The sequence below is a fragment of the Cornus florida genome, unplaced genomic scaffold (assembly GCF_030987335.1).
Source record: "Cornus florida cultivar Cherokee Brave unplaced genomic scaffold, ASM3098733v1 CherokeeBrave_3.0.0_Hap2_Chr01, whole genome shotgun sequence".
Classification (NCBI taxonomy): Eukaryota; Viridiplantae; Streptophyta; class Magnoliopsida; order Cornales; family Cornaceae; genus Cornus; species Cornus florida.
The window spans coordinates 95,412,485-95,430,289 of record NW_026775571.1 but is presented as its reverse complement, the minus strand read 5'-3'; the positions used below and the strand labels follow the sequence as shown (position 1 = coordinate 95,430,289).

Sequence of the window (17,805 nt, the reverse complement as noted above, 5' to 3'; positions counted from 1 at the left end):
GTTTATTGAAATATTACAATTTCTAAAAAAATACGTAAAAACCCTAAATAATAATAAAAGAAAATTATATACTTCTAACGAACAGTTGTAAATATCATCAACAAAAATATTATTTTTCATATTTATTATTATTTTTATAAAAAAGTTATCTTGAAAACTTTTTTATCTTATTATTTTGACTTGGTCACTGTCTATACTTTATCAAAAATAGGTAAAGTGCAAAAAAAACCCCTAAACTATTGCCCTTTTTGCTGCCCGGAACCATTGACTTGTTGCAATTAAGGTCAAACTTATCACAAAAGACTATTTTACCCTTTCTCAATAAAATTTTTATTTCTTATTAAATTATTTTTATTATCTTTTCTCTTATGTGAATATTAATTATACTATTTACCTTAATTTTATTATAGTATCAATTTATCATAAAAATAAAAAAAGAAAAGATAAATAGATTTGTAGCACCACTTTCTAAATTGATTAACTTATTATTAAAACATTATTATTTGTAATAAAACTTATTATAACCAATTTAAACATTTTTATCATAAAAACATATCTTCTTTTTTCATACAATATATTGATGAAAAATTAATAAAATACTAAAAAAAAAAATTCTTTTCATGTAATATATTCATTAAAATTTTAAAAATTAATTATTTATACTAAATTTTTTTATTTAAATAATTAATTTCAAAAATTAAAGGTTAAGTGATGCAACTTTAATGCAGAATATGTTATCAAATTATTATTATTATTTTTTTCATAATTTATTTAGATAAGAAAAATATATTAAATGTAATTCAATAAGAAGGGACATTATGGTCATTTAATGAACTATAGTATAGGCATTAAGGAATATTACAACAAAATGTGATAGTTAAGAGGGTTTTATACACAAAATATAGTTCAGGGGGTTTACAAATTCAAACATAGTTTAGGATTTTTTTTTTTTGACACTTTACCCTAAAAAAAACTAGTATATTCAATTGATTATTCCCTCTGCCTCACAAAAAAAATATTTCTTATTAAATTTAACTTTTTTTAAGAGCATAGATTTCATAGATCCCTTACAGCTTGGTTAAGAATATCTCATGAAATTTGGAGTCCTCGGACTGGACGACACTTTTTGTGGGACAGAGAGAGTAATTTTATTTTATTTATTTCCTTTTCCCGTATTCAATTGACTAAAATTAATTAGGATAAATTATATTCAGACCCTCTGAGGTTAGATTATTTTTTCAGCTATATGAAAATTTTAATTTTAACTTTCACGTACAATTCAATTTACTTTTTGACCTTTAAGACATGCGAATTGATTATTTTACTCTCAATTTTTTAATACAAAATATTTATAATCTTAAATGATAAAAAAATTCCTATATATATATTCAAGAACTCTAAGATCTAATCGGCCTTCCCGGCCCCATCAAGCTTTGACATAATCGAAATGATTTCTTTGAATTTTCCAGAAATAATTTCTACTTCAGCGTTCACTTTTTCGTCTGAAGGCATTGCTGTCTTTAGGAGATAGAGTTTAGACCTCGGACTTGGTGATCCCACCAATTTAGGTACCAAGTTCCCACCAATTTAGGCATCCATCCATCATATGTTTTCTTGATCCACCTCGTAAAGAGGCTGAGAATTTCGTTACCTGATTGCGGCGTTGACGGACAAAAATTTCCTGTTGTTTATATCCATATCAATGAGCCAAAAAATGGTTGCCAAAATCAACTTCCTACCCAAGACTTTTCAAATTTTTTTTATTTTTTATTTATTTATTTTTTTTCTTCATTATTTGTTTACTGATTATTTTAATTGTTATTATTATTATTTGGGGATGATTTGAAGTAAAAAAGTAGATCCCATTTCTATAAAAAGTAACCTTTTAATATGTACTCAGAAATACCACCTAAAGGTTTTATCTCAGAGCTTGAAAAGAAGAATATCAGGACCCAAAGAAAAATTGCTGAAGAAAATATTAGGTAAAAAGAAAACTTATTTCAAAGAAAATGGGTTTAAATTGAAATTCTTGAAAAGAGCAGAAGACACTGCAGAAATTATTGGGAATTCAGCGTTCAAACCGTACTCTAAAGGCTTGCAATTGCTAAAGTATTAATTCCCAAAAATAAAAAAAGGGAAATATAACTTAAATAAACCCGTAACGATTCTGACGAAGAAGAAGAAAAAATTAATGAAAATCAAAATCAACTTCTTGAAAATAATATTGTGAGAATTCAGAAGAAAAAAAAGGAGTTATGTGTGTGATATATATATATATATTGTTTGGACAGTAAATAAGATTAATATAAATAAATAGAACAAATCAATTTTGGATTTATAAAATATTATCGCAGATATCAATTCAGAAGCTCATACAATTTCAAATAGAAAAAAAGGATAACAATGAGGAAATTATTTATTAATCATTATATATATATATATTGTAATCGTTCCTTGAAAATCTGGTAACATTCCTTTAAGTGGAAAGAGACACAGTGAACAATGGAAAAGATCAGCGCCACGATTCTGCCGATTCTGCCGCCGCCGACGACGATTCAAATAGAAAAAAGGATAACAATGAGGAAATTATTTATTAATCATTATATATAATTATATGGAGTATATATAAACTGTAATCGTTCCTTGAAAATCTGGGAACATTCCTTTAAGTGGAAAGAGACAAAGTGAACAATGGAAAAGATCAGCGCCACGATTCTGCCGATTCTGCCGCCGCGGACGACGATTCTGCCGCTGCCGACGACGTCCGTGGTGGTTCGGCGATGGGTTCGTGGTGGCCTTCAATGGAATACAGTGAGTCGCGGTACTCCGGTGGAAGGGGCATCGGAGATTGGTGAGGGATGAACATGATTGATGGGTGGACTTGAAGAAGAAGAGGAAAGGCCATGCCTATAGTATGGTAATTAGTCAATAAAGGGGTCAAAGGTAACACTGTTATTTTATACCTAAAAAATACTCATTATTTCAAATATAAGTAAAAATTAAAATTTTTATTTAAGTAAAATATGATCTAACAAGGGTACGAGTGTAATTTACTCAATTAATTATTTACTCGGGTGGCTATGTGAGGGGTACCGTTATTTGAGTAAGATGATGACGAAACAATTTCTAGAAGCTGCTCAACATTTCTTGAAAATGGAATGCCCATACCAAGCCTGCTTATACACTGCCATTGGATGTAGCTTTGCATGTCTAAAGCAAGTTCCTTCTCGTTCTTGCTTTGCAATTTTGTGTCCCTCGTAATCTGTGTGAAGAAGAAAGAAGATGTCGGCATACAGATGGAAGAGCTTTTTCGAGGACGAAGATCGTCCCGATAAGCCCATAAGGTTTGGTGTCACAGAGATGAGAGGCCCCCATTACACCCTCTTAAGTTAAAACCTCCTTCAGGTCTCTCTCTATATATATCTATATCTATATATATGTATAGCTTTGCTTGATGTGTCGCTGAATTTCTTGAAATGCCTTTCTTTGATTATTCATTTCTTTAGATTCCTCTATCAAGTTTAAGTTTTAGGGTTTTAATCTCAATTTTGCAATAATTCCAGCATAAGATGTTGCCAGCTGATTATTTGATTGTATGGCTTAATTCGAAAACTGAGGAATTGATTTAGTTTAATAATTATGCCTTACATTAAACAAATTGAGCTTGTGGTGATCCAAATTGCTGCATGCATTTAAACTGCATCATCTTTACTCTTTCATGGTGGGTGTTCACGTCTAGTGGAACTTTAAATTGCTCAGTAGTTGTGTTTTCGTGAGGAATTTGGTGACATTGTTCATAAATATTCTGAGCATTGAAGAAAATTGGAGTTTTATATTTACCTAGATGATTGCTAGGCTCTTTTACAATTCAATTATTTTATTACGCGGCTTCCTGCCATTTTCAGTAATGGTTGGTCCAGTGGGGACTATTGGTTTCATGTAGAAATGCAATCTCTAATGCACGAAGGGTATATCCAGTTTCTCTGTAATGACCAAAATTGGCGTTGTTGTTTGCCAGTATTTTGTCAAGCAAATTAACAAAAATGCTATCCTATTGTTGTGCCCCTGTTTTATATTCAAATTTTGGTCTTTAATGCATTTTTCTTTGATAGCTGAATATCAGGATATCTTCTGCTAGTCAATTTGGTTTCTTTATTATGAAGATTATTCCTAAAGTAATGCATTGTACTTTGTAATTGAGTGGATTTTACATAATATCTGAAGTACTTGAGTTGGATACAACCTGGTAGGTTGAGTATGATATGTACCAATCACATCTCTTTTTGGACTCAAAAGTTGTGCCTTGAAAAATAAAAGAAAGAAATACATATTTTTGCTTACTGAATACTCACACCTGGACTTTCTTAACAACTTTCTACACAAAGGAATTTTCCGAAGTGGGCAAACATTCTTTGTAGGTAATAATATGTTATATAGACACTCCAGCTCACTCTAGGATGTAGGAAAAGAAAATTTTGATCGTCGCCGTGTATCCATTGGTTAACATTTTGGAGGTTGAAATAATTTGCACCTAAATTTGTATCTGCGTCTGGCACTCACGCACCATAGGTACTGAGAAAGGTTTATGACAACAGCAAGAACAACGAAATAAATAATTAAACCATGTAGTAGTACCTGGGTTCAGCTACATGAATTAAATTTTGATTCAGCTTGAAAGCCATGTCTGTTTGGATCATAAACTATCAGGTCTGCTGTGCCCTCAATAGCCCGTTTCATATTTTCCCGTGCTGCTGTCCTTGTATCATATCTTAGTGAATTATGTAGATCCAACTTACAGGAGTAGTGACTTGGTTCCAAAATAAGCAACTATGATTGAAAGGGATATACTAGTGGATTTGGTTTCTTTATCTTTATAGATTTCATCTAATGTGGCATTTTAGGAAGCGTGGACACACCTAAAAGGGCAAAGAGTGCATGTCGGACACCGACACATGCCGACACGCGTATCCCATTCTTGGAAATATTTTGTTTTTATTTTTATTTCTAATTTTTTTACAAGGCATTCTTGGGGATTTTTAAGAAAGTTTTAGAAAGAAAGCTAGGTTGAAGTGTAAGTATTAGGATTTGTTTAATAACCTAGTCATTAAATAATTAGTTAAAATTTGTTTTATAAAACAGTTTTACATTAAGACAATCAGATATTTATGCTTAGATACTTCTTTTTTTCCTTCCACAATAAAATTCTTTTTATGTCTCTTTTTATTTTTTCCTCTTTGTTTCCTTGAACTTTTGCTCTTCTATGGATTCTTACCTTTATTTTTAACTAAGCCCTAATTCTTTTTCTAACAAAACCCTAATCCTCCCTTTTTTTTTTTTTTAAAAAAAAAAACGTTCTTAAACCTCCTTTTATCATTCTTTCTTTTCCCAGAAAAACAATTTTTTATTTTTTTTTCATAATTAAGTTGATAAAAAATAACATTACTCTTAGTTTCTTAAAGTAAAACACTAAGAAGCACGGACACGGATACGATACGACACGGACACGGACACGGCGACACGATAAATCCAAAAAAATTAGGACACGGACATGGCGGAGACATGGCAAATAATGTATATATATACATATGATGTAGTACTTTAAAAATTACTGAGTGTTATTATTTTTCATCCACCTCACAATGAAAAAAAAAAAACACAAATCATAACTCGTAACTAATAAACTATAAAAGAACAATGTTCCAGATTTATAAAACCAAATAAAAAATAAGACATTAGAATAATAACTAGTATCATTTAATCATCATTGCAACTTTACTCCAAGTACAAAAGTATAGATAGAGAGGACTATTAACATTCAGGACGTTACTGTTAGCACTTAACATTCACAAAAACCTAAACGCTAGTCCCCAAAAAAGATACAAAAACAAGTTAGTGTACTATCATCTATTCCCATCCATCATTTGACCTAGGACTTTTACCATTTACAGTACCAAAAGGGTAGTACAAAACAAAAAACAGAACATATTAGCAAAAAAAAAATTCAAACATGCAGAGTGTCTGTGCCGTGTCCGAAAATAAAAAATTTCAGACACGTTTTTTGGTGTGTCCAACACGTGTCGGGGCTTGTCCTACGCGTATCCGTGTCCGACACGTGTCGGACATAGATTCTTCACCCATTTTGGAGTGTCCGTGCTTCCTAGGTAAAACATCATATACATACATATATATATGTGTGTGTGTGTGTGTTTTTGTTTCCTAATGTTTTAGGTTTTACTGTGTCGCCATGTCTGTGTCGTGTCGCATCCATTTCCGTGCTTCACTGGCGTTCTAATGAAGCATGATGACCTTTGAAAGGAAATTGTTTTGTGTGCCATATTGAATAACCTCTTTTAATGATAAGTACAATGTCCTTGGTATTTACCAGTTTTCTTTGCTAGAGTATGAAATTCAGAAGTAGATTATTATTATTTTTTGGGTAGATAAGTCATACATAAGTGCCTATAATTGCCCAGCAATTATCTCATTGGGGACTGGAACCTTGAACTGCATGCATTTGTAAGGAAGGGATTTAAGACTTAGGTTAAGCTAGAAACAGATTATTATAATCTAATACATAATACTACTATATCTGAAGAACCCAACATGTGCTCTCTCTCTCTCTCTCTCTCTCTCTATCTCTCTCTAGCCATAAAAAGAATAAAACCCTCTTGTCCTTGTTTTTCCTGTTAATTGAAGTACTTCGACATTGATCAAAGTTCAAACAAAAGGTAAAATGGTAATGTCAACAAGACCAACGAATCTAAGGCCTATGTCTTCTTCTTCTGCATAGGTATATAATCAATATTTCTGTTAGTGTTTTTTGTTGTTGTGAGGCATGTGGTTATGAGGAAAGGATTGCTTTTGTAATTGCGGTTCTCTTGGTGAGAAGAAGAACAGCTTTCTTTCTCAGCTTCTCGTTCTCGTTAATGATGCTTTAGTTCTCCAAGTACAACTTCAAGTTCTTGATTTCCATCTCTCTCCTCTACACCCCTATATAGATTGATTGATTGATTGCAAGGAACTGACCTATTTAGCTGGCAAACTTGAATTTTAGGTCTCTTTGATGGCTGTTACCAGCGAATAGTGGAATATAACGGCTGATATGGATTCAACTCTGAGGGATTTTGGGTGAACTACATGAATCTTGTTTTGCCATTCCACTTTATCTAGGCTCATAATCTCAGCCAGACCACGTATTGTCATATTTTTTAAGAGCTAAATACCTAAAAAGATCAAAGTGCTATTAGATGTAAGAATGGGATAAAAGGAAATGAAGTAATTAGGTTCTTGACAACTTGGTGGTGGGACCTAAATGAAGAAACAAGCAATTATAAGTGTAACATCTCAACAGTGGTCTAAAATAAGTTTTTATTTTTTTATTTTTTTGGTAATATAGATTGTCAATTAGAGCACAGTTGTGTTGCTTATTGAAGCATTTATCATCTCAGTTGTGTTGCTCATTGGAGCATTTATCATCCTTTCGAGGAATTTGGTAGGGTTGTTCATTTCAAATGGTCATTGTGATCTCTGCTATAGATTTTAGAAAGAATCTTGAGATAGGAAAATTTTAAATGTACGAAGCTTAACATAACATGAAATAAATTGTTCTTTTTCCAATAGTTGTATGGGTTACTAAAAGAAGGAATCCTCACAAAAACTTGATTTACTTCCTGAAAAGGTATTCAGTGTATACTACTAATTGCACATACTAACGAGTTTTAAGGGCCCAAACTACAAAGCTTTTATATTCTATTCTTATGAGAAAAGAAAGGAACATTCTTCAAAATTTTATCAGTTAATATAATCCTCATATCTATTGATTTTCTTTGGTTATCTGAATTGTTTCAATTTATTTTATTATTCTTCTGTGCTCTAAATTTTGGAACTCTATTATTGTTTGCTAAATTGTTAGTCTATACTATTCAAATGACTGCTCAATTTTTTATTTTATTTAATTTTTTTTTATAAGAATTTAAATGAGTGCTCAATTAAAAGAGATTCATATCAAGGATTTTCCTATTGTGTTCTCCAAGTTCTCATTGACCCTTGGGCAGTAATGTACTTCATCATATTTGGAGGTTCTTGTTAATAAGTTCCTTTAATTTGCTGTGATATCTCTGTATGAAGTCATTCTTTGTTCAGATTACAAAGACCTTATTGCATTTGTATATGTTCAATAAGGGAATATGAAGTCCACGCATATCAGATTATTTATCTAGCCAACGGTGATCATTATGGTTAATATAATTTTTGTTTCCATTTTTCTTAAGTTATTCATGCAGTAAGCTAATATTCACTTACTAAATGCAACACTGTTTCCCATATGGTATAATATTGTCATGTTCTGTTTGATGAGCAAAGAGTATTGTTATTGGGCTTAAGATACGGGTTTTAAAAGGTTGGATTATGAGAGAAAAATGTATGTTACACTCTTAGACATTTGAGAAAGGTTACATAGTTGATTGGTTCTCCTAACTATACTAGTTATGTTTTACAGGATATTTTTGAGTTTATGGGACAGTTTGTTGATGGGTTGAAGTTTACTGGAGGCTCTCATAGTTTGATGCAGAAAGATTTCATTAAAGATGTGACTAGCATGGCCCACAAACACAATGTATATGTCAGTACAGGTGACTGGGCTGAACATTTACTTCGCAAAGGTCCATCTGCTTTCAAAGAGTACATTGAGGTGTGATAATATAAGTTCTAATCTTTTCTTAGTGACTACTTGCCGAATCCCTTGGCACTGAATTGTTTTATTTTTTATTTTTTAATATATTTTTTCCCCCTTTTATTGTCATTGCTCCAGGAATGTAAGCAACTGGGATTTGATACAGTTGAGATTAATGTGGGATCACTTGGAGTTCCTGAAGAAACTCTCTTGTGATTTGTACGGTTGATTAAGAGTGGTGGCCTGAAAGCCAAGCCCCAATTTGCAGTGAAGTTCAACAGGTCTGATATCCCTGCCAATGTTGACCGAGCATTTGGGGCTTATGTGGTCCCAACATCTCGATCTTCTGGTATGCAACCAATTTCTCTTAATTAGAGTATGCAAAGTCTTCAATTTGACCTTTCTAAGACATGAATTCAAAATTTTCATAAGATTTTTTATTTATTTTTGAATAAAATTTAATTTCCAGTGTGTGGGGAAGTACACAACTAATTTTTTTTATTACTGGATTGATAACATGCTGAGCTGCTGCCCAATCCTTATTTTAGGTTATGGATTAGGTAGATGTGTTCAGATGAGCTTGTCGTATTTTGTATACATTTTTCATGGTTAGTAGAAGTATGCTGAAAAGATTTTTATAATCATGGGTGGAGTAAAAAAGGTGATTTAGGTACTTTGTGAACCTGTTTCTGACATGCCATGTGTACTAGTTCTAACAGTAGCTGCAGTTAGAGTTAGAATCTCACACATGAAAATTTTCAGTTTCAAGATGGGATTACTTTTTGTGATTACCATATTCGATGCTTTTCACATTGTCATTTGAAATTCTGTAGAGTGATTGATTGATTGTTGCTTGGTGAGCTTCTACAGCGTCTTGCATTAGACAAAACACGTGTATAGTGGGACATCCTTGTCCTGGAAACTCTTAAGAGATGGTTAATCCTCTGTCTTGAACATTTCAATGTTCCATGTCATGGCATTTTTTTGGTCTTAACCGAGCCACATTACAGACTCATGGCATTGGAATGGGGGTTAATAAACACTTAGGCCATCTAAATTTTACGGCCTAAAAGTACTCTAGAAGTTACTAGATCTTTTGCAATTTCTGGTGTGTTGGTGCTACACATACTATGGGAATTAGATTCCATTATTGGAGCTTTCAGAAGTTTACATATTTTCTTTTGATAAATTCATATGAAGAGCATCAAAAGGGATGCAACATAAATATACTTGAAATATACATCACTGCATACTCAAAAGGCCAAAGTAATCATTAAAAAACAAAAACATGGATTTCAAAATTATACAACTAGAATTTTCCTCCCAAATAACATGAAAAGAACAAATAAAAACTACAGTTTAACTTGGAGCCTTGCAACTCCTCACCTCAAGAGAATCTCTTATTATTTTCCCTCCAAATGCACCAAACTAAACCTAAAGGTGCCACATTTCATTCAGGATGCACTCTAGCAACTGGGCATCCCCATATCAACTACCAATAGTTATTGGAAAGATTTTATACTTTTGGGATGACGTATGCTCTGAATACCGGAGAAGGAAGATGACTTGATGGCTATGGATTGTTAAGAGAGAATTGATAAGAGGCCATTCAAGTCCATGTGGTTTTCTGTTGAGGAGAATAAAAATACTTACCGAAAATAAATAAATAAAGGGAAATACAAGAGTAAAACTAACAGACTACCTCCATGCTTATGTACCTGTTCTATTAGTTCTTTGATTCCACTTGAACCCTTTCACAGGACCCACTGAGCACTTGCTGGTGGGGTGGGAGTCTTGCCTATACTACAGCGGTTCCCTCCCCTTTTCTGAAAAGCATCTAAGGTTCTGGGTTGTTACTTTTTGCCCTCAGAAATAGTTGAGGATGTAGATCTTTTAGTCAGAATGGCCGAGAGATGCTTGGAAGCTGGAGCCGACATGATAATGATTGATGCCGATGATGTTTGCACACAAGCTGATTCTGTACGGGCAGATATTATTGCAAAGATTGTTGGGCGTCTTGGACTTGAGAAGACAATGTTTGAAGCATCAAACTCCAAAGCCTCTTGAGTGGTTCATTAGACAATATGGTCCCAAGGTATTTTACTCTTTTCATTCAACCTTTTCTTCCATTGGGCGTTTGGTTTTATCCTCTCTGATGTTTTTAACATTTTTTATTATTGGCTTGGATTTCAGGTGAACCTTTTTGTGGATCACTCTCAGGTGATGGATGTGGAGAGCCTTCGGGGTGCAACCTTGGTAAAAATCACACATCTGTTCTTGGTTCGTCCTATTTCCTGTTCTAAACTGGCGTCAAGAATATATAGCCCATAGTGGGGCTGGTTATGCTTTGTAATTGTCCTGTGCTATTTTGTATGTTTAGATCATGTTAAATACATGGTCCCGACAGTGTGTGAAAATATGACTCTTTCGTGCATTTGACTGGTGATTTTGCTCGAATAACTGTGTTCAACTTGTTCTGATAAAAAGCTGGCCTTTGTTCATAGAATTTCTAGTGAAATGATGTCTCTTTTACTTCAGTATTAGTACGCTATTAGCTAGTAACATGTAGATGTTATTGCAAACCATGCATGTAGCGTTAATGCGTAGCATAACCTTTCATTTCTAATGTTCATTTTGCTGCTCCTTACCAAAAATGGTAATATATGGTCGGTGCTAATGTGGATTTTGACTTGCAAATTATTTAGTAATACGGTTCGATATAACTATACCTTAGACCTTATACAAATGGTCTCATAGTTCCTTTCTCTTCCCTTTAGTAATTAAAAGCATCCAAGCAACAGCCAGGTTGATTGAAAGACGAAATCTTTCTCCTGAAATTCTATTTTAATTAACAGGCATTTTCTACTATTACACTTGTGTAAGACACGCAGTTGCAAAAATTTGTTTTCCTGATACTTAAGGAAAACCCCTTTTAGCAAAAACACTAATAAAATAAGTGATACACAAAACAAGAGCCACTACCTTTAAGAATATATGAACATACAATATAATGTTTTCATGTCATTCTTTTTAGTGGAATATAAAAATTGAGGGCTATTTGCTCTATCTACACGCGAGAGCTAAAGAGGCTTTTGCAAATTGTGAGGTGTAGATAAAGTTGGAATATTCTAAAATATTAGAGAGTTTCCGAACATTTGTAGAGTGAAATATATTTTACAAGGGTAGAAAGAAATAGGGATTATTACAGAAAGATGGAATTATGGACTCATATTTTAGAAGAGTAAGCTTTGTAGAGATGTAGATATTTAAGTGAAGAGTTGCAGAAGATCTTGACTATTTATTGTAATCATTAAGATGGAGGATGGTCTATATATAGCGGGAGTGCCATTTTAAAAATTCTAAGAGTGAAAGTGAACCATTAATGGTGTGCTTTCACACTGGAAAGTGGAAGGTCTCCATTCGCTAAGAATGAAAGACAAAAATAAACCTCTCAATAACTCCCTTCAGAAAATCGTAAATGAAACAGTAAATGACTACATATGTTTCTGCTATCCTTTACCCTTTTAAAAACCATTCCCACAATATCAGCAGAAACTTCCACATTATTCACATAAATAATAGTTTCATTTACCTATAAATAGAAAAGGAAACGTAATAAAAAATTTAGTTCCCGCCTATTTTTTTTAACATTAAAATAATATTTATGTCCCTCAACTCATATTCAGAATTGAATATGAAAGGTAAAAAATCCTGAGTAGCATTATCGTTAGTGTTCGTTTTAAATTGCATCCCATGCATATAAATCCCTTGCTAGTCTTCTTAGTTAGAATTTTTGTTCTAAATAAAATTGTACTTTCCCTATTTAAATATCTCTTTGTAGACAAAAGAAACTCTACAAGACTGCAAATCTAGCTTGTGTCAATAGAATTCTCATGTATCGCAATAAATAGTAATAAGATATAACCAAATTGAATAGGATGAGAGAAAATAGATTGAATCGATTTATATAGTAGAGTAATTATTCATGTTCCTGTATCTTCAAGATTTGAAGAATTAAACAGGCCCAAATCCAACTCCTTATTTAATTAATACGTAACACAATATTGGACTGGTCTCTGGCCTTTTAAGGTCCAAAACAGAATATTGGGCCCACGGCCCATGTTGTTGTACACGTGCCCTTCATCGATTTAAAACAACGAAAAGTGTGACGGCATCCATCATGTTTCAGCTACCCACCAACCCCTTTTACTACCAAATGCCTTAAAATGCTGATTTGTCCTAGTGTCCCAATAACTACCCATCCCATTCACCTGTAATTATTGGGTATTTATCAGCCTTCATATTTTATATTTCAAGGATGTATCGGGACTGGTTTCATCGATTTATATTGATATTTGCTCGAATTTATTATATTACGATCACATATAATACCGCGAATGCGAATCATAATTGCAAGTGTCCTCAATCTAGGGAAAAAAAAAAAAAAAAAATTTCAATGTCAAAATCCATTTATGAGCAAAATTTATTAATAGCAAGTTTCATATGAATCTCTTATGATGCGTTTGGTGTGCATGAATGAAATAAAATGCAAATGAGAATAGAATGTATTGACCATTCTCATTCAATTGTTTGGTTGTAAATATGAATGTGTAGAAATGGAATGATAATAACTATTCTAGTGTTTGGTTGGACCAATTTAAAATTGAATAAATTTCAAATTGAGTCGTATAAAATATCCCTTTTAGTAACAAATAAATTAAATTAACAAAATTGCATTCTTTTATAATTTTAAAAAAATAAATGGTGGCAGTGGCGGTGGTGGATGGTGGTGAGGTGCAAAGCGGTAATGGTGTGGGCAATAGTGTTGGAAGGTGGCGACGATGTTGGTCGAAGGTGGCGGCAGTTTTAGTGGAAGGCGGTGACAGTGGTGTGGTGGTGGTGGTGGAAGGAGATTGTAGTGTAGGTGGCGGCGGTGGTGTTGGTGGAAGGCGGTGGCAGTAGTATGGTGGTGGTGGTGAAAGGAGATTGTGGTGTAAGTGGCGGTGGTGGTGGTGGAAGCTAATGGAGGTGATCGTGGTGGTTGTGGAAGGCAGTGGAGTTAGCGGCGGCGGTGGTGGAAGGTGGTGACGGTAGTGGTGGAAGGCAGTGGTTGTGGCACTGTTGGAAGGTGGTGGAAGGTAGTGGCGCTGGTGGTGGTGGAAGGTGGTGTCGGCGGCGGCAGTGGTGGTAGAAGGTGGTGGCGATGGGAAGGTGGTAGTGGTGGTGGTGAAAGGTGACGGTAGTGGTGGTAGTGAAAGGCAGCGGTGGCGGTGGTGGTAGTGGTGGTGGCGGTAGAGGCGGTAGAAGGCGGTAGCGGTGGGGAAAGGCGGTGGCGGGGAAAGGTAGTGGTAGTGAAAGATGGTGGCAGCGGTGGTGGTGGATGGTGGTGGCTGTGGTAAAAGATGGTGGTGGTGGTGAAAGGCAATGGCGATGACCGTAGTGGTGGTGGTTACGGCAAAGGAAGACGGTGTTGGTGGTGAAAGACGGTGGCGGCAGTGGTGGTGAAAATTGGTGAATGTCGGTGGTGGTGGAAGGCGGTGGTGGTAGTGAAAGGTGGCCGGAAAGTTGATTTTTAATTTTTTTTTTATTAGGAATGGAATGGGCATTCCATACGTTTTGTTGTGGAAATGATTTTCGTTCCAATGAAAGGATTTTCATTCCATGGTTATTCCACTTTAAATTGCATACTAGACAAAGGAATGGTTGAAATGGCTACTCTATTCTATTCCATTCTTACGCACTAAACGTAGCAATATTGTTAAGAACATATGAAATCCAGTCTTAGTGATGTCAGCATAGAAATGAAGAATTTTAGAAATTGCAGGAAAGGTAATTTCTAAATGTGAGATTTCCTTTTGCAATTGATACGATGACATCCGCAAGAGAAGAAGAAATTAGAGAATATCACCCTTAGAACTATTGCAAGATGATGAGAGTTTTTTGGGAGACTCTGAAGGGGAAGAACACTTGGTCCAGCAGTTTAATTGTAGAAACTGATGAGGGTTTTTTATATTGTTGTGTTAGTTGAACAGTTGTTAAAACAGGAAATTTTTATAAGAACTCGATAAGGTATACGCACGTTATATACGAAATATGGGACAATATTTTTCCTTTCCTCAGATAAGATTTCTTTAGGTATATGAGAGCATTTGGCAATGCATATAATATTCAATCAGTGATAATTAATTTTAAAGCTCTTGTAGCAGTGATTGAGGTTAAGGTAAAATTAAAATTTTTTGTCTGAAACAGTGTTGCCGTGTGATTGAAGGTTAGATTATTTTCCACTTGTGTAAAGATTTATTGACTGAACCAGTAGGGAGATGTGATTTAGTTCAAGTTGAAGGCAATAAAAGAAAATGGTGGGTTTAGATAGAATGTTGGTAAAGGAAATAGGGAAGGAACAACCGCATGTCGTTTATCATGGGATATGACACTAATTAGAGTTTAATGATAATAAGAAGTTTGCATAGGGCACATCATCATGCAACAACAACTTGATAATAATAATAATCATAATAATAATAGTAGTAGTTTGCAACTGCTATGATTAATTTTGCTGGATCTTAGGTTATTGTTGGTTTACTTAATATGTTGGAACTTTGGAATTTTACGATGCCCATAATGAAAAATCTAGAAGGGTCTTGAGACCTGGAGAAGGTGATCAGACAAATCTGGCGTGTAACCAAGATTATTGAGTTTTTTGGGACTAGTACTCTTATTTGGAGAGGAGAGCTCATACCGTCGTGCTAATGGCTTGGTATAATCATTATTACTGTTATTATTATTATTATTATTATTATTTTCTTTTCAATTAGTTACCCAATGAATGCCTTGTGTTTTTTTTTTTTTTCTTTGGCAAGAAGCGCAGGCACCCATTTTAGCTCTTATGAAGACTTGAACTCCACCTTTTTGAGAGTTATATCCGTAGAGGTGATACTACTAGCCTTGCTACAGCGCCCTTAGTAATGAATGCCTTGTTTGCAATCTTGGAATAGATGCTTGATTAGTCATGTGGTAGTGTTTTCCTGTCACCACCACCATTGAAGCAACATAAGAAGGCTATTGGCAATGCTGGTTAGTTGCTTTCATAGCTGTCGATAAGATTTTACTTCATAGTTTTTTGGTTTGGCTGGTGAAAAAAAGAGAGAAAGGGAGAGAGGGATTTTATTATTTTCTAGTTTAAAATAAAAATTGAATAAAATATATAAATTAATAATGTCTCCTTGGTTTTCCTTTATATTTTCTTGCCTTCAATTCTCAACGCTGGGAGCATAGCAACAAAATAGAATGTTTAACAGTCTTGGTATGTCTTGAAATAAATAATTAATGTATAAATGTGATGAGAGGTATCTCCTCTCCTTTTAGAGGATTGAGTCTTCTCAAAGGCATTGTAGGACCATTCAAAAAAATAAAATAAAATTGCACATGATTTTGTAACAATGTGAACTTAACATATAACAATGTCGTCGGTCTCAAACAAATCTGAGTTACATGAACTCAACGTATGACAATGTCTCAAACAAATAGAGTTAGGGTCACAATGTGGCAAAGAAAAATAAGTCAACAATGGCGATATATAGAGGAGTTTGTGACAAGATAAAGATTGCTTCTATTTTGAAGGTGTGGTGTTGGAGAGATTAACAGAAAAACAAAATTAAGAAATAAAGAAAAAACATCAAACATGGGTTCCCTGAGGATTCCTCTTTTCATCGTCTCCAATGGCAGTGGCATAAACACAGTAAGCAACTGAAAACAGTCCATGAAGGAAGCACAAAATCCCTCCTTTGGATAGAACACGATGGTGTGATAGCCCACATGATTTTCTTGATCTTGAGTTCTCTAATGTCCCACCCAGCATCGATAATCCAACGGCTAGTATAATCCTAATGAATCGAACGAATTCAGATGAAATCTTATGACATGCTCAAAATTTGAAGCAATTAAGACAATGTTACCATAAAACTCACAAATGAATCCAAAATATAGTAAATGAAACAGTAAATTACCATGAGAAAAATAGGCAACCAATGGACTGGCTTAGCAGTGTTGGCCTCTTACTTTTCAAAGGGAGGTCAAGGTTCAAGTCTCAAAAGAGATATATGTGTGTGAGTATCAACTAAGAAAAAAAAAAAAAAATAGTGAGGCCACAGCTAGTTGCTTGTTGGGAGATGCTTTATTCAGTTCATCCTTGGACCAAATGCAAATGCAGCCACCAAACAAGTTGGCATTGGCGTGCGCGAGGGCAAGAAGTACTGCAGCAGCTAACCCAAGCTTGAAAGCCTGATGGCTCGAATCTTTACACTCGAATATCCACAGCCTTAGATGTTTCACCTGTGCCACAAGAACCAAAAATTACCAGCAGCAACAAAATTCTTGTTTCCCATTCTGTTATGCAAAAGTTTTTTGGACGCGTACGTTGTTCTGCGCTACCTCAGCTTCAATGCCAAGTACACCTGCCACGACATCCAATACGATGATCAAGAGACAAATGAGAAGGCCTATCTGTTTTGCCATTTTAGCAGATTGAGAGCTCTGAAAGAGATGTTTGAGGAGGAGATGTTTGGAGAAGTCTTATATAAGGAACGTCTCTCTTTATTAGCATAGGCCTTTAACTTGAGTCCTGCATGAGGAGAGAATCTGAATAAAGTAGAAGTGTGTATGTAGACTAATACCATATCTGAACAAGATTAGCTGTGGTAATGGAGGGAAAGGCTTCTTTTGTATTGAAAAAAATTCCTTTATTCTGCTTTTGCTTCTGCTTCTGCTTTGCTTTTGGATTAGGATTCCTTTCATGGGGGAGAAGGAAAGCAGGGGATCACCGGCAAGGGACGGAATTGATTGGATGGCTATTGGCGAGGATGCATGGACAGCTCAGGGTTTGAAATATTCCCCCAAACACGCATTTAAAAATTCCAGTTTGCTGATGTATCTTCTGCTGATTTACAGTTATAAAGGAGGCTCTAGTTCTAGGGCTTGAACCCATGGCCATGTTGCCTGGCCCGCCCGGGTATGCGTGTGTGTATTTATGTTTATATTTCTAAAGTTTAAGCAAATGCGCTCACTTATTATATTTTGTACGTATCTACCATGCTCAAATACTAAACCTCCCATTCGGAAAGGACAACTTAATAACA

The 17,805-nt window shown here is 34.5% G+C and overlaps 1 protein-coding gene and 1 pseudogene across 1 annotated transcript; one reads left to right on the top strand and one right to left on the bottom strand.

The window, feature by feature from the left end:
* The first annotated feature begins 3,127 nt into the window (after positions 1-3,127).
* On the top strand, positions 3,128-11,157 carry LOC132307449 (protein HEAT-STRESS-ASSOCIATED 32-like; annotated as a pseudogene).
* Positions 11,158-16,346: 5,189 nt separating this feature from the next.
* On the bottom strand, positions 16,347-17,185 carry LOC132278074 (protein DESIGUAL 2-like). The gene is made up of 3 exons (XM_059779904.1): positions 17,087-17,185; positions 16,866-17,002; positions 16,347-16,554 (listed from the first exon to the last, which is right to left on the bottom strand). Exons 1-3 carry the CDS (start codon positions 17,183-17,185, stop codon positions 16,347-16,349), a joined length of 444 nt encoding a protein of 147 aa, XP_059635887.1.
* Between the last annotated feature and the right edge of the window lie 620 nt (positions 17,186-17,805).